At 34.1% G+C, this 23,169-nt stretch overlaps 2 protein-coding genes across 3 annotated transcripts in view; both read left to right on the plus strand.

The window, feature by feature from the left end:
- Positions 1-22,892, plus strand: part of LOC138137584 (uncharacterized) — a 207,814-nt gene extending 184,922 nt beyond the window's left edge. Inside the window, exons 1-3 of one of the 2 annotated variants that reach the window (XM_069057060.1) lie at positions 10,644-10,824; positions 12,320-12,634; positions 15,939-22,892. In XM_069057060.1, coding sequence (XP_068913161.1) covers positions 12,446-12,634; positions 15,939-20,615 — 4,866 coding nt within the window. In that variant the 5' untranslated portion in view covers positions 10,644-10,824; positions 12,320-12,445 and the 3' untranslated portion in view covers positions 20,616-22,892. Of the gene's footprint in view, positions 1-10,643; positions 10,825-12,319; positions 12,635-15,938 lie in introns of those variants that run through there. The other variant, XM_069057061.1, reaches the window with a different exon arrangement.
- LOC138137583 (uncharacterized) overlaps positions 1-23,169 on the plus strand; it is a 252,149-nt gene that overhangs the window by 52,087 nt on the left and 176,893 nt on the right. The gene's annotated exons all lie outside the window — the stretch shown is intronic.

Raw genomic sequence — 23,169 nt, forward strand, 5'->3', positions numbered from 1 at the left:
AATTAATCTAATGAACATTAATTTGGTGGTTCTCTCAATTTGAAACCTGCTAACATCAAATTCATTAATTCAATTATTCCCTGATTTTAACTGGACCACCCAAATTGTCGAACATGTGATTTTTTGCAACGCTTCCTTTCCCCTGAACACTTGTTCCCCTTGGGCTATGTTTTGCCCCGGACGCGTACCTACATTTTCAAAGAAAGGTTGGCAGATTTCACTCGAGGAGTGTGCCACTCTTGTGGACAAAGCAACAATAAAATTTACAACTGACCAGCATTTCCGTCGCAAATGAACGGTATTTAAAATATTTCGTTGAAATTATTTTTAAAATCAATCAATGCGAAGTAACCTCTAGGAAATATGCTTTAAAACAAGGAAACCGCATTGATGTACGTTTTATAAAATATGATATACAGGGTGTATTTTTACAATGTGCCGAAATTTTACCTACGAGGTTGTTTGACAACGTAGAAGACTAAAAGCAATTAAAAAAAATTGTAGCTCAAAAAATAAATGTCATCTTATTTTTTGACATAGAATTTTTTAAATATTTTTTTCCGAGTTCTACATGAAGCCAGAAGCTCCTGATTAAAATAATCTGCACAACTTTCAAAATTACCCTGTATAATTAGTAAGATAAAGGCATTATTACAGAACTCGAGTGTGAAGATTGCAGATGACAAGGGTGTAGCCCGAGTTCATCACTGTAATTACACGAGTTTACTGTAATATAACATTTTATCTGCGGCTGCTAATGATTAACAAAAAATAACAATTAATTGTTAAATGTCAGTTTCAATCGTTTTCATTCAAAATCAAAGCAACAAGATTGAAATATTTGCTCAATACATTGAGGTTCTCTCAACGTCAAGTAAGAAAAATACCAGGACCTGCAATGAAAATTTTTTGCGCGATTGTACTCTATTTGGTTGTTTACCACGTCTGTTTCCAAGATGGTAAGCTGTGTTTACTCGTTGCTAACGATAAACTCGATGGTAAGTAATTTTTGGTGTTCTAGAACGGTAAGTCAAGTTTATTCAAAATTAATCGATAATTATAATAATTTTTATGTAGACAGAAGTTGAAGACAAGATGTGGGGGCACTTCTGGAAACTCATAAAGCTCTTGTAGTCGGCTTTCCTTGGCGCTGCAATGAAATAGCATTAGAAAACTTGCCGCGACATTGGCATTGTCAAAATTTTCATACCCCGCATTTTCCTTGTCTTCTTGATTAGGTACACATTGAGATTATTGGTTTCGAAAATTCTTCATTTATGTAGACAGAAGTTGAAGACAAGATGTTAGCACTTTCTGGAAACTCACACGGCTCTTGTGGTCGGCATTCCTTGCCGCTGCAATGAAATGATATTAGCGAACTTGCCGCGACATTAGAATTATCAAAATTTTCATACCCCAAATTTTCCTTGTCTTCTTAATTACACGTTGAGGTCGTTAGTTTCAAAAATTCTTTATTTGTGACGCACCCCACATTCAAAGTTTCTTCTACAATATCCACTTTGTTTTCGGAATCACTAATATCACTCATTTTACTGCTTGTTTTTTAACACAACTGGCGATATTTGCCCACAAAAACTGCAATGGCGGTAGTTGTTTGCAGATTGCCTTAGAAACGCGATACAAAAATCGACATTGTGGCAACACGATGTGAAGGGCGTCGTATCGCATTGCATTCTAGTTAGGAATGTTTTGTAATAAATATTCAATCGCGCAAAAAATCTCATAAGCATGACGAACGTTAATGACAATGTACGGATCTCAGACAATATTGGAGTCGTCGCAAGCTCCTCCTCCAACAACATTGTCATTATCCTTCTTTATACTGAATATACTATTGTGATCCTGCTTCGAGGACGACTTGGAGTGCATTCGGAACTTCGGAAGAGACGAGTGTCTCTGGAGGTGTCACTGCAATTTGCGTAGTTTTTCAAAAAAAAAAAATAGTAGATTTATATCATTAAGAGCATAGAAGTGAGTCTTGTTGTGCAAAGCCAGAGATTGAAGACCGAGATGAAGTCGATGTCGGCATCTGGGCGAACTGTGTGAATAATATTTATAATAAGCAGCTTTTCTTTTGAATTGTTGCCTCTCAAAAATTTTTGTCTGTTTGCTTCAAAAGAAAAAGGCGTTACGTAATAAAACCAGTGTGGTAATAATAGCTATTTATGTAACCAGTTAGGAAATGCGTTATTTTGTGTAACGAGTGGAATATTTGCGGGACGAGCGCAGCGAGATCCCGCAAAATCACACGAGTTACACAAAATTGCATTTCCTAATGTGTTACATACAAGATTTTTTCTAATTTTGACAAAAAAAAGTTTCTTCAGCGTTAAACGAAGTAATGAATTTCATTAATAATAAATTATTATTGTGTTAAAATATCAAGTAGGTAAGTAGGCACGGATATTTTGCTTAAAAACAAAAAATATGACAGTGTCAAATTGATGATACAATAAATTTTTCCTAACCAGTTAGGAAAGATTTTACTTTTCGTAACCAGTTACGAAAAGTGTGACGTTTCCCAACGTCAGTTAATTTTGAAAAGTGTCACTTTATATGTCAAAATTAGAAAAATTACATTACTCAACTCAAAGGAGTGTAAATGAATGTGGTTATAAGGTATTATCGAAGCAGCCCTAGATAAATAATAATCAATAGAAATATACCTACGTAACGAAAAATAAATCCGGCTTCGGTGTTGCACCCTCCTATCTTTATGTATGTATTAATAATATCCGTAATAGCGTAATAGTGTATGTACTCCGGCAAAATTGCCGTGCCGCCGGGTGGTGGAGGGATACAAAAAAATTATTACAAATTATAAAAATATAAATTAAAACAAATGCAGGATTATTCACGTAAGATGGAGAGCGTTTTTAATTTCGCTGAACATACAATAAAACATACAATGCAGGAAAAATGGCTAGATTCAGTTCTAAAGTGGTCAAGTCAATTCATCTGAGATAGGCAACCAAACTTACAGATACATTACGCGTATGTTCAGTAAAATAAAAAAACTCAGGGTAGATAGCTTTTAACGTCAGCTTCTCTCAACAAAGTATAATTTAATAACAAAAATAAGCAATATTAAAATCAGAAATGTAAAGGGTAAGAACGAAAAATGCTATCAAACCAATGGAAAACCTTCTTGGATTCTTGATTTAATTTTTTAATACCAAAACATAACGTGTGCTTTGTAATATGTACTATTCCGGACACGGAATCTTGGCCACAACTGACATTTAACTGACAAATATGTGTGAACTAGCCTTTATTGAATATAACCCAACTTTTGACTCGATAATGCCATTTCCCTGCTTTTTTGATGTCACACGAAAAACTTCAAAGTGACTTTTAATAATTATTGTCACTTAAATGACACTAAGGATTGGTTTTACATCATTTTTTTTAGAAATGTCTAAAAAATGTTGGCCAAGATTCCGTGGCCGGAATAGTACCTACCGTGAGATCCAAAAAGAAAATTAGGGTTGGCTGTGACCAAAAATTTCAGTTGGCAATTCGTTAAAATTTCAATTATCAGATGTCAGTCTTAAAAGTTAGGCTAGTGATTTAGAGAAAGTTGAAATCTCAATTTTCATTAAGGATGAACTGGAGTAACAATCTCAGCAAAAAGTTGCGGAATTCTTATAATGCTATGAAACGTTTATTACGAGAAATCAGTATTTGAAAAAAAAGTTTTTAATTTTTGGAAACGAATTGTAATGAGTTGCAAGTAAATTTTGTGTTTATTTTCTTGATATTTATATAATTACTTACATGTGATTTTACAATCTTTTGACTAAGACTGTACGTAAAAGTAAACAGAAGCACACTGAATTTCAATTTTCATTAATTTCTGTTAAAGTTCTTAACGTAACTGTAGTAAAACGTGCGATATGAGTGTAATGTTGCATACCGACGTCAATTATATGCATTTTGTTCACTTTTATTGAAATTAAAACAGATACATAACCTCAAAAACCGTGTTTTTCCACATATAATTAGCGATTACATGGAAAGTCCTCGACCAACTTTTTTTGTAAATTCATTAGAAAATTCTACGATATCGATACTTTATGTGTGAAAAATTTAAGAAAAATTGGCCATTTTGAAATATGTTTTTTATCAATTTTTATGCAATTATTGCTCGATTTCTCATAAGAACACGTGTAAAATATTCCGAAACTTTAAAAGGTAATAACTTTAAAATTCCTCCATCAAATTTTTTTAAATTTGGCACAGTACTTTAGAATGGATGAAAGGACTATTGTACCAGTTTTAAGCAATTTTCGCCATTTTTCAATGTTACTCCAGTTCATCCTTAAGGCGTGACCTGCCGATTGTAAAAGAATCATGAGGAGCTCCAATCGAATTTACGAACTAGGGGAAATGTTCGAAATGTCTTCTTTCTTTCATATTTTTTGCGAAATACTATTTGAGGAGAAAATTAGAAGAAAAATTCCGAAACAAAACCCATCAATCGGAAAACTTTACCGTGCCGTGCCGTGACCAGGATCACACCAAAACGGAAACAGGAGATTCGTACAGAAGCTTGCAGTATCTCTTTGGAATATCAAAACAGTAGGAAAAATCCCTGAAAACTGTGAAGGACTCATCGAAGTACATATTGAAAAAAAAAAACATTAACGTATAATGCATTCATTTTTGTAATGGCGAACTAACTGGAACTTTTTTTTTGTTAGATTTTTTTACAAAATATATGAAAATTCGACAGTTGGCAATGATTTAAAATGTCATGTTATTGTCACTGCCAAAATGAATGAATTTCCAAAACGGAGTAAAGCATCAATAAGCAAGCAGACGAAGCAGCACATTTTAAAGGCTTTCAACAAAATTAAGAAAGAAATTATTAATGGGGATAATGAAAACGTAAATACCTAAAGTACAAAAAGTAGAAGCAATGGTGAATGTTTTTTCGGTAAATCCTAATCTGAAATAAAACTCTTCCTAGGTGGTGCACAGGCTTCAGTCCCAGAAGTACTATGTACAGAATTTTAAATGAAGGGCAAGAACAAGGCTTATGGGAAACTTTAGCATCCATCCTTTTCGTATTTGTTAAGTGCAACTTTGCTTTTTTCTCCAAAACAATTAAACACATTTAATTTCACTATACTTTGATTGGGGCCAGTTTTGACAAAACAAATGACGTGACCCATAACCTAACTTTTTAAAAGCCCAAATTCGCGGTAAAAAGATGTGTTCACAAGACAAAAGTTACTAAATTTAGTAACTCTAGTTCGTCATTACAAAAGTGAATGGATTTATAATTGAAAACGTATATTGGATAATTGTCATTTTACTGTACTGCAGCAAAAGAAAATAAAGAAGTACATCGCTGGTTTTGAAATGAAAACTTCTTTAGGCGCACTACATACATTTTATTCCCGGGCAGTGAATTAGTTTCATGCGATACGGTAAAATCGTAACGCAGATCGAGATAGCACAAATCGTCCGCAGAACGACACGGTATGCTAAAATCATGGGAGTCGACATTTGTTGCGGAGCGGGCGAAAAACAATCAACTGTGCGTCACTTGTCAGTTTTCAATTTTCAGTGATAATAATTGTGTTGTGACCTGACTGACCTCAGTGCAGAGCTGCAGGAGCCTAATTGTATATATACAGTGAGCGGCAAAAGTATGGAATAAATTCATTAAAAATTAAACAAAATTTTTTTCAAAAAAATCTTTGGACCGGTCAATTTTAGTTTATAATAGTATATTATGATACAAGTTTATAAGGAAGCCTTTAAAGCACGCGAGACGAGTTTAAGAGCACACGCGTAGCGGAGTGCTTTTAACGTCGCAAGTGCTTTAAAGCAGTGGCGGCTGGTCAGGGGCGGCAGATACGGCAGTGCCGACCCAGAAATTTATTTGAAAAGAACACAATTTAAAACAGTTCATTTATACTTTTTTTTGTAAACAAGTTTCATCATTCATATCTCTCTAATATGCATATATTTTTCAAATTTTATGACATTAGCCCTTACTTAAAGGTCCATTAATTCATGGTCCCAGTATCCCGTAAAAGTGAGCGCATTAAAATAAATATACGCGTGAGCATGTCCGATGAAATTGCACGCTCTTTGGATTTGGGTCGGCAAGTAGTACCAGATCTAGATCAGCGACAGCGAGGGTTGCGTTAAATGCACCGATGCTTGCTTGCCAGATGCGCAGAACGTCGAGATTATTGCAATGCGGTTCCCTAGTTGGTACTGCATGCCGTACCGCACTGCTTTTCAGTCTTTGGATTCATTGATTCGAATTGTTTTTTTTAACGAATCACTTAATTCTCATTGATCTTATTAATTAAAAAGTAACATTTTAAGTTGTTAATAAAATAATAGAAATTTGTATTTATTGAGAAAACAGCTGTGGGTTTTTCGAACATTTTCAATAAAGCACTACATAATTAATACCTCCTAGCTCATATTTTTTTTTATACATTTAAATATCAAGTTAATATTTACAGACCATAAGAGGCTTTAATATTATGTTTAAGTTTTCTTCTTCTTCACTGAGTTCGATGAAGAAGAAATATTTAATAGAATTATTGCTCTTAAATTAAATGTTACATTTAGAAATTTAAAAAAAATCTATAGAAAAATAATGAAACTGAAATAATATAATTTAACTGAAAATTAAGTTGATTGGCATTTGGCTTTGGCATAAAAATAGGAATTTGTTAGGAAGTATTGGGTGGCGACAGCGATTCAATTTCTGGGTACGGCAGCGCCGTACCTCACTAACGCAGAGTAAGGGTTTTTGTTTATTTCGTTTCGAACCACAATAGCACTCAACGGTTTGACGTTTAAATTGTGTTACTTTAATTTTTGTTGTTCCGTGTTAATAATGGCAAATGTTCGACAAGTGGTGAGCAATAATAATTCAGATACTCTAGATTTTTTACTGAGAAATAAATTCTCTTCATTATTTTACGATGACAAACTGTTTGTTAAGGATTTGAAACGGCCTCGTCCGGCCATGTCAAATAGTCAAATTTAGTAATTAGTAAAGCGGACAGCTCCAATCGTGGTTTTTGTGTTTCATGCTATGAAAAGTGCAAGTGGATTACAGGTAGCGAAATTAGGAATAGATTGTTTTGTTGGCCGTGCTTACTTTTCTGAGCAACGTCCAGGTCCGTGGAACTAACTGTACAGGCTTTAACAATCGTAAAGAGATCGGTAGGGCACTGCAAAAACACGGTATTTCAAAAGATCACACACAAGGCCTACTAAAATTTAAATTATTTGGAAGAAAACAACAAAATATTGCAAACGTCTTAGACAATGCACATCGCGAAAGTGTTATTGAATATAATCCCAAAGTCATCGAAAATCGCGAAACCCTTGGATGATTAATTGACATTACTATTTATTTAGGAACACAAGAGCTAGCATTTGGAGGGCATAATGAAAATGAAAATTCATTTAATCAGGGCAGTTTTAGAGAACTTGCAAAATTATTAAGCGGTATTATGATAAATTTAAACAATTTGTAGACGAATCCACGATTTTCACTGGTTTGTCCAAGACCATACAAAATGAGATCATTCAAAGTATTAATAATGTAATCATTACAATTACGGTTGATGAAGTAAAAAGCGCCCCTTGTTTTTCATGGCAAACATAACTTTGCCTACTCGTGGTATTATATGTATGTGATATTTTTTTTTGGAATTTGGTTTTCTTTTACATTTTTATAGTTGTTTCGCTATTTTTTTTTTTATAAATTATTAGTTACCTACGTTACCTTACCAAATTCCTTAATCCTCCCCTCCTAGCAAGAATTGCTCTAGACCTTCCTCTTGGTTCTTGCTGAACAGTGAATTTGTTCTTTATCAAAAAAAAAGTTTTTTTTAAATTTCCATTATATTATTATTATTATTAAACATTATTTTAAATAAATATGGAGCAAATACGGCGACAACTTTGAGCATTTAAAAAAAATACCAACGAATCTGCCGTACCAGTTGAAATTGTTACGAGCCGCCACTGCTTTAAAGGCCCTTATAAACGTGTATCATACGCTATTTTTTATTATACCTGCACTACAATCTGAAAATTATAACAAAAAAATTAAATTGAAATACCTTTTCCAAAGTAATCTGTGTCATTAATCGTTGATATATGTAGAAATGGTCAATTGGTGTTGTTTCGTTCCTATTATAAACTGTGTATTTACCATTGTTCAAAATATACGTGAATTTGTTGTTACATAAGCGACCCTTAAAGCTTTAGTGTTTTAAGGGCCCTTTTTCGCAGGCATTTTAGTGTCAAAAACCGGGATTATGATTCAGGTATAATAAAAAAATACATATTCTAATGCAAAATAAAATTCCAAACAGTCATTTGTTTTCGAGTTATGACGTCATCGATAGTTTTTTTAAATGGAAACCCCCAATTTTTTTTCTTAATTCTGATAGCCCTTTTAATTGTCTAAATGCCAGTATGAAAATTTTGTGACCTTACATCAGGAAATTTTTGAGAAAAAAAAAATAAATTTGGAAAAATTAAATTTTTTAACGAACAAAAACAAGTCAAAAACTGTGTTAGTAAGTATTTAAAATTATAGAATTAAATGTTCGAATTGCCATCCACCAGCTTGTTGACAATAAGCAAGTTTATGAAGAAATTCCCCCTGTTTTAGTTTTATATATTTTACCCAATCAAAATTAAAATTTCTATACGTTGTGTTTCTGTTAACTGAGTCATTTTCGAAAACGTTTTGTAAAACAAATAACACATACGAATACAGTAACATTTGACTGTTTGAATTACCTACTTGATTTTTTGACTTGTTTTTGTTCGTTATAAAATTTATTTTTTCCAATTTTTTTTTTCTCAAAAATTTCCTTATGTAAGATAACAAAATTTTTATACTGTCATTTATAGAATTACAGGGGCTATCAGAATCAAGAAACAAATAGGGGGGTTTCCATTTAAAAAAACTATCGATGACGTCATAACTCGAAAACAAATGACTGCTTGGAATTTTCTTTGATACTCAAACATGTATTTTTATAAACTAAAATTGACCTGTGCAAAGATTTTTTTGAAAAAACTTTTGTTTAATTTTTAAGGAATTTATTTCATACTTTTGCCGCTCACTGTATACAGGATATTTCACGAGTGGTAATGAGCCTGACGTAATTTAAAATGCAACCCATACTATATTTCCGAAAAAAGCTGACTACTGAAATTAAAATGTCCGTTTTTTTTGAAAATGTATTGTGGGTTGAATTTATTATTCTGTCAGGCTCATTATCACTCGTGAAATATCCTGTATAGTTTTATACAGGGTTATTATAAATGTTTGTAGTCGAAGTAGGCGTAAAAACTGAATGTAAAATTTATCGTTGCCGCTCCACATAGAAAACATCAAAATGATGTGAATAAGTGAGTACGGTGTGTACACATTTAATGGTGTGTTCACACACAGGAATTAAATTGGGTGCAAAACAACTCAATATTTTTAGGATTGGTTGCAAAACAACTTAAAATTTTTAGATTCAATCGTTGATTAAAAAACCGCACCGTACTTTTCACCTAAAAAATGACAGACAACGACAAAAATTGACAGTTCATATGAAAGCGGCAAAAATATAATAACATGGGCATGTCCTGCTTCGACTACAATCATTTATAATAACCCTGTATAAACTAGTCATCATATATAAACGATAAAGACACGGCAAATATTGTAAGTTTACCGATGAATGTACAGTCGCGAGCAATAAATTTTGGTCGTCAAGGTCATTCTTTGACGCAATCGAAAATGCTCCATTGTAAAACAGTCGTAAATGTCATAACCTATCATCATATTGTATGACATTAATTGTCATTTTGTTCTCATTTTTTTGACACTTTGTTGACATGGGCATAAACAGGCAAAGAAATTTTTTAAATTTGTGACAATCTAACCACATTTTGAAATGACATTGACGACCAAAATTTATTGCTCGCGACAGTACCTAGTATTTAATACGTAATTCTCAATTATATGGCTTCAACAATTCATCTATTGGAAAAATTTGTGTAGCAAAATTTAAAGAGGACAATGGACAAATTATCATAATACAGGGTATTGGTATTGTGTTGTGTTCAATGTCATCGTCAAGAAAATAAAACTTAAAAATCCAAACCTAACCTCACAAATGTTGCTAGAGTGTACCTCTAAAAGCGGACGTATTTGCAGTTTCTATTGAAAAATACAGATTTTTTATGTTTATTTAAAAACAGCATTGGATTTAAATAATACTAATTATTTATGCCTTGCTCCTTATTCCTCCAACTCATCCATAATGATATTACTTAAAATCAGTAACGAGCATCATAGAAGTTTTCACTTCTGTCGTGCGGTCTTAAGCACACTCTTTTTTTTTTCTTTTTTTTTGACTTCATCTGTTAAAGGGGTTGGGTCGGTCTCTCCACCAACCTCAAATGACCGACCATTTTTGCCCATAACCATGCCTACTAGAAATATATAATATCTTCAAGAATTTTGCAAAACGCTCGCTAAGCGAGGCAGCGACGTCAGACCACGTGACTTAAATGAATGTCAAGGCCTGTTATTATTTATTTACGTAAGTCCCAGTCCCGACAATTTGTTTGTCTTTATCCGGCCGTTTTCCGTCTCATTCTCGGCCACACTCGTTTGAGAACTCTCTTTAGTGAAACAGCCATGTTGAGTAGTGACGGTTCAAGATGACAGTGTTGGTTATAGTAAATTATTCGATATCTTGTTGAGTACTACGTTATTGCAACTGGGGCACCAAGCTCTGGGTAAGTCTGTCCGACCAAAACTTCACTTTCCACCGGAAAAACTCCTAAATCACCTCGCTGTCTCCAGGCGTTTTGATTATTATTTATCGCCGGTTGATAATCTCACGGCCAACTCTTGTTATCTGCGACCGCACGACCAGATGGTGACGTAATAGTGTGAATTTTTTTGACGAACAAACTGTCAACTAGTTTGTTCTCGGATCGACACGGTCAAATCCTCGAACGGTTCGAACCTGTATGACTGAGGTGAACCAGTGTGATGGTTCGCAAGTGTGTCAGGACGTCAGTCGCGTCTTGAATATGATTCTAATCTAGATGGCCTTTTTCCTGAGCATCGTGCTCAGTTGCACGAAACACAAAACTAGTGCAAATTGCTTTGTAAGGTTGGGATTAAATGTCGTAAGACGGACGGAACTTAAAAAAAAAGGGCAGAATAATGACATGAATCGACATCATTGAAGCTTTAAAGTACATTATGTACTGCCGCGAACAAAAAATTCTGGTCGTCAATGTCATTTCAAAATTTGATTAGATTGTCACAAATCAAAGATGTTTCTTGCGTGATTATGCCCATGTCAAAAAAATGAGAAACAAATGACAATTAATGTCATACAACATGATGATAGGTTATGATATTGACGACCGTTTTACAATGGAGCATTTTCCATTGTGTGAAAGCAGGATTTTGACAACCAGTTTTTTTTTACTCGCGACAGAATGTACTGTATCTGTTTAAAACTCCCGCACTGTCAGTGTGAAATTTTGGAAGTTTTTTTGGAGTGTACCAATGGTATCATACATTTTCAGTTGCCTGCACACAAAATCTAGTTATAAAAACGTCAACAAGAAAAGTTTGGTTATGTTAATGGGATTAATTCTCTTCTTTACAAACAATAATTAACAATACCGTGCTTCTATCTGGCCGTTAACAGTATTCTTTTACGTTTCATATCTTCTTCTTGTTCAGCCATTTCGTGTAAGTAATACTTTGAATGAAAGAAAGAGAATTTATTAAACTTAACTTCAAATTTGAAGTTTTAAATTTTTGCGCCAACGTTGAAGTAAAAATTACTAGTCTCACAAAGGCAGTGCGGCAACTTACAAACACTTTGACAGTGCGGGAGTTTTAGTTTTATGTATAAAGTTTAATAATCTAGTAATTAGCGCGAAAAATGCTACCAACACAATAGGAAAAAAAGTTACTAATGTTAATTCATTTATTTTTCAAATATTATTTTTAAATATTTTTGACTTATTCGTTACAAAAAATGTTGTACCTAGCGGTAGGTAAATAATTGTACGTTACACAGAAATAAAGTAATATGTATTAGTGTCTCAATCTAGTTATCAATATCTACGCCTCGACTGTAATTACTTTACTCCCCTGATAAGAAACAAATTGTGTAGAACTGATTCTTAATTTTTTGGGTTCAATCGGAAAAGAGAAAACAATTGGTAATGAATTATTTGTATTTTGTATTGATTCTTTTTTCAGATTATCAACGGAATTGCAGATAAAAACACCTTTTAAACGAGCATTTGGTGAAAGTTATTAAAAATACGGAACTACAAAATAAATATAGACACTAAGGATAACCGTAGGAATAAAATTTCTAATAAAATGGACCAAGACTGTGACAACAAAGAAAAGTTGAAAGTAGACGAACAAATTACCTTGCAGAAACAATGTACTGAAGAAGTAAAACAACAAGAGTCCCCTTGCAGCAGGACACATTATGAGCATTATGAGAAAGCTCCAAATTTATGGGGGAAGAAGACAACTTATGAAAAGCAGAAAGGAGTTTCTATGGTACGATGTAGTCGTATTTAAATTTATGTTACGTATCTTAAAATTTGGGTAAATAAAAAATGAAAGGAGTGGTAAATGAGACAATAATAACAGTTTTAATTAACGTTACCTTTGGACAAAAATTAATTTTGAGTAGCAACGAGCATTCAAAAAAATTGTGCCCAAACATGCTGTTCTGTCATTTTAATTGTTACGCTTTAACATTTCCTTCAGATACATAATCCTATTACTGGATTATCATTTTAACATAAACTACAGAGTCATTATAAATGTTCCTTCATCTAGGACCTAGGTGGCCGTGCGCTACGCTACGTTGTGGTATAATCCTGGTCACGGCACCAATTTAATATTTTTTTCACTACTAGTCTCAGAAGGCGTCATTATTGACTCTCGAACCGACCCCAGAAGTAGAATTTCTCTCCCTTGGTTAATAATAATTTTCATTATTAACCAAGGTCAACAATGAACAGCCGTCACTAGGCAACGAAATATTTTCTTTGATTTTATTGGTTAACGTAGACAGACGATTTTCAATTTTCATAGCAACCGTTGAAAAATGAGAACTCGGATCGTCGCATCGGACAAACAAATTTAATTAATAATTATTATTAGAAAGGGTTTTAACGGATCTAGTAGTGAAAAAAATAATATATACACCACGCTAGAGAAGACAATTTTAAGGGCGCACTCGAATTCCCGTCTGACTTATTTCTTGTCATAAAGTAAGGCAAGAATTCCCGTCAGGTAATTATCAACTGATATAATCCATAACTCGAGTTCCCGTCAAGGGTAAAAGAGCCCTTCAATCCCTTACTTACCTACCCCTCTAGCCTTTGCCAGGTACCATTGTTGTTTACCATTACGTGGACCAAAAAAAATGTTTAAAATTTTAAAAATTTACAAATACCCTGTGATCAACAAATAAGTCAGCTAATAAACGTCAAACAACTGTCACTATTAACCGAATTTTAACGCAAAAATGGTTTTTACTTCAGGACATAGAAGATTCATCATTGAATCTTACTTTCGTAACAGTGTTTTCAATAACCAAGATTTTTTTCTGACGGGAATTCGAGTCTAGAATTTGGGGTGTATTTTTACCTTGACGGGAATTCGTGTGCAGGATTAAAGGGCCTATGTTCAAGCCCAGGTATAAAATATAATGCTGACGGGAACTCGTGTGCACCGAATTTTAAGCCTCGCTTCTTTATTCCTACCTCGGCTTAAAAAAATGTCTTCTCTACCTTGGCGTATAATATACTATTCTCTTTTTGGTACAATCCTGGGTGCCGCTTTTTCGCGGATGTTATTTTGGCGACAATTTAATTCATACACTAAAAATCCCATAAGCAGCGGTGTTTTTGTCACTATGACAGCGAAAAAAGTTTGCCCTATCTTTTCCAGCGACAAAACGGAACCTAACTTTTGAAAGCGTCTGATTCTAGTAGGTCTGCATCATCGTACTTTTCCGTATTCATTAAATTGTCTTACCGAATTAGACTCAAGCTGTTTTTTTGGGTCGAAGTAAACTTGACATTTATAATTCGAGTTTTGTTGCCTGCAATTGAACTCAAAAAACTGCCAGAAAAAATTACTCATCCTACCGACTCGTAATTTTTTCAGAGGCAGTTTTTTTCGTTAAATTGCCAGGGAACAGAATTCTCATCGAAATGTCAAGTTTACTTCGACAAAAAAAAAGCTCTCGTGTAATTATAAGTAAAAAAATACAAAACAAAAAAAGCCTCTGCCGTGGTTCCACTTTCTAAGAGTACTGGATTATTTTCGAACAGCACCGTTTCTCATCCCCCTGTTTGACCAAAATGGCCAATCAGCTCTGTTAGATTCTAAATTGGTTACTCTACCCAATCGCGTTAGTTTTCGATATTTCTAGAATTTTTTATGTAATCATTTCCGTTAATAATTAGATTTTTGTTAACACCACACAGAACGTATACAGTGCCTTTTTTTTAACTATTGCCATAGGCAATTGCATGGTAAAACTTATACCCCCCTGTTAACTTTTGTTGTGAAGAAAATATTCAAATCATTTTTGGAACAAAGTTGGAAGATTTTTTAAACTATCCGATAGTTTAAAAAATCTTGTAATTCAATATCCTAATCAGTCTACAAAAGTTGTGAAAAAAATACCGTGCGATAATTTAAATTATAAATTAGAGCGGGCTGTGAATTTTAAATAACGTTGGCATTATTAACTGTTGTCAATTTGATTTTAAATTTGAATTGTCAAAGTGACGTTTCAAAATTTTTTATTTCGAACAGAACATTTTTCTTACTGAAAATTATTTTATAAACGCTGAACAACAAGAGAATGGCGAATGGAAGTATTCTGTAGAGCACTGCCTTAATGATTTTCAAAACACATTCCCTAATTTTCCTGTAGATTACCAAAAATTGGTCCAACAAATTTACAAATGTGTGGCGAAATTTCGTAATGTTGGGACTGTTGGTCCAAAAGCCGGTAGCGGAGCGCCCAAAAAAAGAATTCCTGAGATTGTGGCAGATGTTTCAGCAAGAATGAAGCAGTCTCCTAAAAAAAACCTCTCCGCAGGTTAGCCCAAGAGATGGACCTCTGAAATGGAACTCGTCACAAAATATTAAAACAAGATTTAAATCTTCATTCCTATAAAATTACCGTCGTTTAAGAGCTACTCTCACGAGATTTTCCTACGCGAATAAAATACAGTCAGTGGTTTTTGAATCATCTAAATTTCTAATTTAGATTATTTCTAGGCACTATTTAAGGCATGCAACGCTATAACCGTTCAGATGTTGGAAAATGCATTTGAAAATATGCAAGGGAGGGTTAACAGTTGCATTGAAGCTGGGGGAGAACGCTTTGAACACTTTCTGTAATTCTCAATCTCAATAAAACTACATTATTCTTTATTGCTTTCATTTCCTTTAAATTAAAACGATTGAATATGGGAACCATAAACGTTATAAATTTAACCATAACCTCACATTTATTTAATCAGTCAATTGGCATTCTGGGCAATCGTATAAAAAAAATCCCGCCTACTCTAATTTACAATTTAAATGATCGCACGGTACTTTGGTAAAAGTGTTTTCTTGCCACTATCATTTTTAACAGGCTGAAAAATGTTGGTTGACTTTTGTCATTTTCATTTAAAAATACAAATGCTAATAAAATTCACTTAATCAAGAAAACATTAATGTGATATCTCTCTCAAAAATTCAGTTCAATTAAAATTTGTAAATATGTATATTTAGGCATAATTACATAACTCATTTCAAAATTCTCTCATTTTTCTTTAATCTTCAGTTTGCAAGTACCAGGAAATGCTTTGGTTCTTCAAGTCAGCTCCGATTTGATTTTTACAAGAAAAGAGCTGGAACCACAGACCTTGGCAAGGACTATGAAAAACTGATGTGCGCATTATTCGCTTTGAAATTCAGCACAAGTGATATTGTGGCAGATTTTGAGATGAAAACCAACAGTGACGACTGTGGAGACTTTGACGACGTGGTATTGAAAGTGACTTTTGTGGATGGACAATCGGAAATGTTTCTCTTGCAATTGAAACATTCTGAGAATATGAAAAAAGTTACTGAAAAAAAGCTTGCGGCGACAAATGGCGACTTCAGCTTACCGAAGTATATAAAATCTATTCGAAATTTTGAAAACACTAAAAATGTCAGTTTTATTTTATACACGAATTTGTCGACGAGTATCGAAAGTAGTTCAAAATTTTGTCTTCAAATTGAAAACATGAAAAATAAAATTGAGAAAAATGAAGAGATTGTTGTAAAGGAACTGCAAGACTTGGATTCCAAGAAACTTCTGCTAATCAACAAAAAAGAAATCAGCGATAAGAAAAAGGGAACCAAAGTTTTCCAGTTTGAATTAAATCAGAGTAGTGGATCAGTTGAAGGTCTTGGTGATTATTTAAAACGTTTCTATTTCTTTGCCCAGCAGACTAACACGACAGGAGCACAGTCGTTAATCAACGCAATGTTGAAAGAAAAGTGTGGAATCATCGATGCTACTTACTCTTCAAGTTTTATCCAGTTCATGGAAACGTGGTGGTCTGGTAACTTTATCCTGACTAAATATGACGTGGTAGCAAAATTGGCTGAGATAACGCTTACACCTTTTATACAAACGATATCGGACAGAAAGTGCAACGAAAAATCAAAACTTCTTCGAGAAGCAATTTTGAAATTTGACATGACGATTGTTAGAGATACGAATGAAGAGGTTATCGCTAACATCTGGAATGAGACTGCAAGTGACGATGAAATCAATTTCACGTCGCTCAAATATGGACTGCGTTTTATGGGGTTCAAGGATTTACCTTCAAAGGCAAGAAGTAAAGTGTTGTGGCATTTAAACAAAATTCCCTTGATCGTAAAAGCGGAAGAATGTCATGAAACACAAGTTAAACACGCCATCCGACTGCTTGAGAAAGTTGAAAAGAAGAAAGTTGTATTATTGGGAAACGCAACAAAAGAAGAGTTTCCGGGATGGAAAGTTTTCCAAGATCTTTCCGATTTGCCAATTGAAGGTGTCTACGCAGATATCATTAAACATTTTGCGGTGTCTCTTCAAGGTCGACCACCAATTTTTTTGGATCAGTTACTTAATTTTGATCAAAGGAATGACAGAATTATTGAAACTACTGAACTTATAAAAATGACACAAGAAGTTATTCAAATCGGTGGAAAGCAAGAGGAAGCGTTTGAAACTTACATTCCTAGAAGTGTTTCTACGATTACTTTAAATATATCCAAAACGTTACAGTCTTGTAAGACAGACGATTCTCTCCTAATCATTTGTAATGTTTCACAACCTTGGAATGAAGCAATTCGACAGTTGGATTTGCACGTGATGGAGCTTGACCAGTACTTGGAAGAGAGAAAGAAATGTGATGTTTTGCTGACGAATAATAAATGGCCTCAGGTTCCATTCAATGACATTTGTGAAAAGACCAAGAGAAACGTGCATTTACTCCAAGTTTTCGACGATAAAAGTTGTACTTCGGTTCTAAGTAAGAAAAAGATATTTTCTATGGAAATAATGAAATCTGAAGGAGCACGTGTCGATGAAATGGAAATCTTCACGTATCTCGACCATCCTCTGAATGTCATTTGCTCACCACCCGGAATGGGTAAAAGCACGTTGGTGTCTCGCTTGAGCACCAATTGTCCGTCCAGTTATTGGAGTGTCCGTGTAAATTTGATCAATCACAAAAGAGTTCTCAAGAAGGAACGTGACTACGATAAAATATTGCACCATTTTGTTCACGAAGAGGAAGATCCATTCGTGGTTAAGATTCGTTCGATGCTCTTAAAAAATAAAAGAATGTATTTTTTTCTTGATGGTTTGGACGAAATAGACAGTGACTGCCTTCAAGTCGTTTTGGATGCTGTTAAGCACATTTCTTCGTTGGGTCATCGGGTGTGGATTACTTCACGGGAAAATTTGGAGCAAAGAGCGTCGCGAAGCCTAAACATATTTCCTATAAAAATTGAAGAACTGACAGAAGAGCAGCAGAAAGCATACATCCAAAAACGTCTACAGAATATGTACCAAGAAGATGAAGTTGAACACATTACCAATAAAATATACGCCAACGTGGATATCGTTAACAGTCGACACTTGTTAGGAATCCCTTTACAGTTGTTCATGGTTACAGAAAATTTTCGCGACAACAAAGATTTATGGAGAGAACCCGACCAAGAAATTTTTGTGTTGACGAAAATGTATAAGATATTTTTCCAAGGAAAGAAGATGCATCAACTTCGAAAAGTAGGAGTCCACGAACACGAGGACCAGATCGGATTTGACTTTGATCTGTATTTGGAACAATACGAATTGCTAGCACTGAAGTCTTGTCTGGACAGCACAACTTTCGACAAGTTAAAGATCAATTTGGGAAAGAGTCAAAACTTCTTGGAAAAATTAAAAACCGGGGATCCGTTTGGAATAGTCAGTGGAGTGACCGACGATAATCAAGTCATCTTCAGCCACCAGACTTACGCAGAGTATTTTGCGTGTGCTTGGCTGAAGAATAATCTGGACAAGGTTTCGCTGCTGCAAGACGACTTGTTTACCAAAAAAAATCAAAATCTGAAGTTCATGTTTGATATCATGTTGGCGGAAAAAAGTGCACTTCACTTGGCTGTAATCTATAGAGATACCGATGTAGTTTTAAAACATTTGGACAAGAGTGAAGTGAAAGATGAAGGTGGTCGAAGTCCACTACAGTTGTTGTGCACTTATGGTGTCGAACATCCTCCTTTGTGGAAACAAGTAAACACTTTGTTTTCCTTTTACAAAAAAAAACACGTTTCCTATAATTATTATGATGAAAATTACATCGAAGAAGTCTCTACACCGTACAAAGAAATATTCAAAATGTTGTCACATTGTAATGTATTTCAAAACGACGACATTTTTGAATGGAACTGTCTCGACTACGCAATTCAACTCCACAACTTGTTCGCTGTAGAAAAACTTTTAGAAAGATTTGGAGACTCGATAAACCTTGAAAAATTATTCAAACATTATGGCAGTATTACACTTGCGTATTATTCTTCACAGTTGGGTTATCTAAATTTATTAGGTGCTGCGATTCGAAAAGACTCAAAAGTTCTATCAGTGAAATTTGGAACATGCAATTTGACATTGTTGCACGTGGCCATCATTAGAATTAAAAGGAGTAGCAAATTTGGACAAATTAAAATCGAGGAAATCATAAAAGGGATCACAACGTTAATAGATCGTGGTTTAGATGTCAACAGCCAATGTGGCTGTGAGAGAACCGCTTTGCATTTGGCTTCTGAACTTGACGACGAAGCGATCGTTAAATTCTTACTGGAACGAGGAGCAAATATCAATTTGACTGATGACTGTAGACGGAACGCACTACATTATGCTTTCAGAAATTATAAAGTAAATATGAGAATAGTAAAACTCTTGATAGATAAAGGGATAGATACGAAAGCCAAAGATAAGAATGGAAGAACTGCATTACATCTTTGTTGCATAAAAGGATACTACGATCCTTTGATAATGTTGCTTAATCATGGTCGTCACGCGCAGGTTGCCATTAAAAAGAAACGAAACCTTTTACATAAAATATTTAGACAAAGCAAACCAAATAAAGAAATTATGAGCTCGCTGATCAGTAAAGGCGCAGAGGTGAATGGTAAAGACCTTTATGGATGCACTCCCTTGCATTATGCTTGCGATCTTCATTCGTTAGAATCATCCCTTCTGTCTGGGGAAGACGTTAATGCTACAAACGACAATAAGGTGAAAAAAATTCATCCCATGAAAATAATATCTTTATTGCTAGAGAATGGTGCGAATGTAAACGCTAAAGATTCAGTTAACCGAAGTGTACTTCACTATACCGCCATCAAAAGAAATTATGATTGTATAAAGGTGCTACTTGATCACGGTGCTGACATTAATGCTGTTTGTGATTTCGGGAAGACTGTGTTACATGAAGCCTTCGAAGAAACATACTATTTGCCCGATGTTGAGGTAATTCAGTTGTTGTTAAGTCGCGGTGTTGACGCCAACAAGCGAGATAAGAAACAAAAAACTGCTCTAGATTATGCTGTAACACGGCGTGGATCAGAAAATATAGAATGGCCTGAATACCATCACATCCTGAAGATAATGTTTGATGCTAGAATACACGAACAGTTGGTGTCTACTGACTATGTAACATTTCTTCACCACGCTGTTTACGATGGAAATTGTGTTGCCGTGGAATTATTTCTAGCACTTGGATTAGATCTGAATAATATAGACGTCAACAACGCAGAATACCCTTTATACTTTGCAGTCGAAAATGAACATCTTCGGAGTGATCTTTTACTGAAAATGACCAAGTTTATACGAGATCATAAAACACGTTACAAAAATTTTTTTGTCAAAAATCACGTAATTCTTGAACCTTTAAAGGAATATTTCTCAAATGGCTGAATCCGTAAGTTTTTTTTATCTATTTATTTCTTTTTCAAAAAGATACAGTAGGTAGGTACTTGTTGAATAGAAAGCGATATCTGTGTGTCGAAATATTTATAGTCGTTCAAGAATCCCAACGTTATATTGCTTCTTGCTTTATTGTTAATAAGTTAAACACCTTAACAAATAAGCTGCTAAAGAAACAGGTCCATCTTTGGTCTGAGTTATTCAACAGGACAATCCAATTTTAAGTTTTGTATTCATAAACGTTTATTAATCCGTAATTATTAAGCATTAGATGTAGATTTACTAAAAAAAATTCTGGTTCAGCAGGTTTGAACGGTGACAAAAAATTTTATTAACAACCTCTGCCTTTGAGAACATGGTAGAAATACCAAGTAGTCCCTCTTGAGCTGAACTGTGGCTTTCTCACCAAAAAGTCTCAAATAATAATCTTCTCATTACTGAAGTCAAAGTGCAATAGAACGTTCGTATTCTTGGAGAGACTATACAAATAATTGGTACCATGTCCTGTTTGTTTTAACCATAAAATCAATCAGATCTGCACAGAAAGTATTCCATTGTTCAAAATAAGTCACACTGTTAATTTTCTGTTTGAAATGACATCTTTAACAAATTTACGTTATGATATATTTAGGTAGATACATAAACTGTTGCAGATTGTTTTAATTTTAAAAAAATTCATTGATAGTAATGTCAGCTATTTTTTATTCTTTCCTCAATATACGGCGATATCATGATGACATATCTAGAATATTGTAACTTTCAACGTGTCTTATGCTTCTACATTGCACTGACAAAAAGTTTTGTTATGTCTTGAGCATGTAATGTTTATTTTTTATCACTAAAAATGTTTTTCTAGGTGTCGATTAATAATTACTGTTAAAATTTATTAATTATACTTTTATACCTATTTATTGACGAAGCTTTTTGCATCATCTTACCTACATTAACGGTTAACCAGACAACATGCCATATACTGATACGGGAAAGATGGGGAATTGCAATTAACTAAGTTTAAAAAATTATTTTGAAGTGCAGGAAAGGAATAATCGATTAAAAAAATTGAATTTATTAGCCCACAATAATAGTATATTATGATACGAGTCTTATAAGAAGCATTTTATCGCACGCACGGGTTTAGAGCACGACGAGCGTAGCGAGGAGTGCCCTAAAAAGTAAGTGCGATAAAATGCCTTATAAACGAGATGTCATACAATATTTGTTCTACTTTGCCACTTTTTCAATGAAAAAAAATTTAAAAAATTTTAAAACGGTTAAAGTTGAAGAATTCCACCCAAGGTCACGTCTGCGGTCTGTCGCGACACTACAGTATCCGTCAACATGAAAAAATTAAATTTCACTGTTTTTAGTATTACTATTATATCACGCCTTTTCCTATTACGATACGCAAAACAGTATCGTAATAGCGTCAGTACGAAGGCGAAGTAGAAAAATACTATAACACCCTTGGGATTTTTTTTTATCAAAACAAAAATTATATTCATAAAAAAATGAAACCCAAAACATACTTGATCGCCATTGCCAACCACGCGTCGGGTAATGGCAATCGGTGACGGTAGTCACAAAAAAAATATTACGGTTTGCAAAAATCGCATCTTCACGTTTTCTAATCCTGTGCACGCAAAATGTGCCAACTTTTTGCAAGACATGCAGCAAACCCATACTTCTTTACGAGTATCTTGCCCAAATTCTTCACAACACATTCATAATTATGTCATTTTTGTTGCCCTCTATTTCTATTTCTGATTCGCTTTCTAAAGAAAGCTCATCGGAAGACGATTCATCGGATTAACTTTTGAATAATCTTTTCTTAAATAATTTATTTTTTCTAGTCTTGCTCTTTGCAGTCATTTTCACTGGAGTTGATTTGTTAAGGGTAATTGCGATCATGTGATTCACGTAATTATCTGTTGAAACTAGATCGGAAATCATTCCGCATGCGGGTCGGTAAGAATAAATACATACCTAATTAATTTCTAAGACAATTTAATTATAACAATTATTACTTAATATTTCAGTAACCTTTTCTCTGATGCTGCCTGGCAAGTTGTCCAAAATGTTAATGAAACGGCAACAAAAAACATGGCTCTGTGTTGTGTGCAATTCAGAAATTTGGAATTTTGATATACTATTGCGGGCAAAAAAAGTGGGACATCAAATTTCTGTCAGTTTTGAAAAATTCGATGTAGTGCAAGCTTTATTGTCATTTTTTTGACACAATGCCGGCTGACAGTTTAGAAATTTATTTTATACACCTATTTTCCTTTTCCAAATGCCCTCTTCTTTTGATAAAGGTAGATTTTGATTGGAACTTTGCATTAAATAAATTTCACTACGTGCGTAGATACTTACAATCATTCCCTGCAACCTACAATACTTAATGAGAACGTCAATCAATTCAAAGTAGGGTTAGAATCAGATAAGTGTTATTTCGCATTTAAAGTCAAGACAATGACGTTGATGTCCCACTTTTTTTGCCCGCAATAGTACTTAGGTATATTTTGAGGTTGGGGTACAGACTTCTTCT

This window comes from Tenebrio molitor, chromosome 8, assembly GCF_963966145.1.
Source record: "Tenebrio molitor chromosome 8, icTenMoli1.1, whole genome shotgun sequence".
NCBI classification, from domain to species: domain Eukaryota; kingdom Metazoa; phylum Arthropoda; class Insecta; order Coleoptera; family Tenebrionidae; genus Tenebrio; species Tenebrio molitor.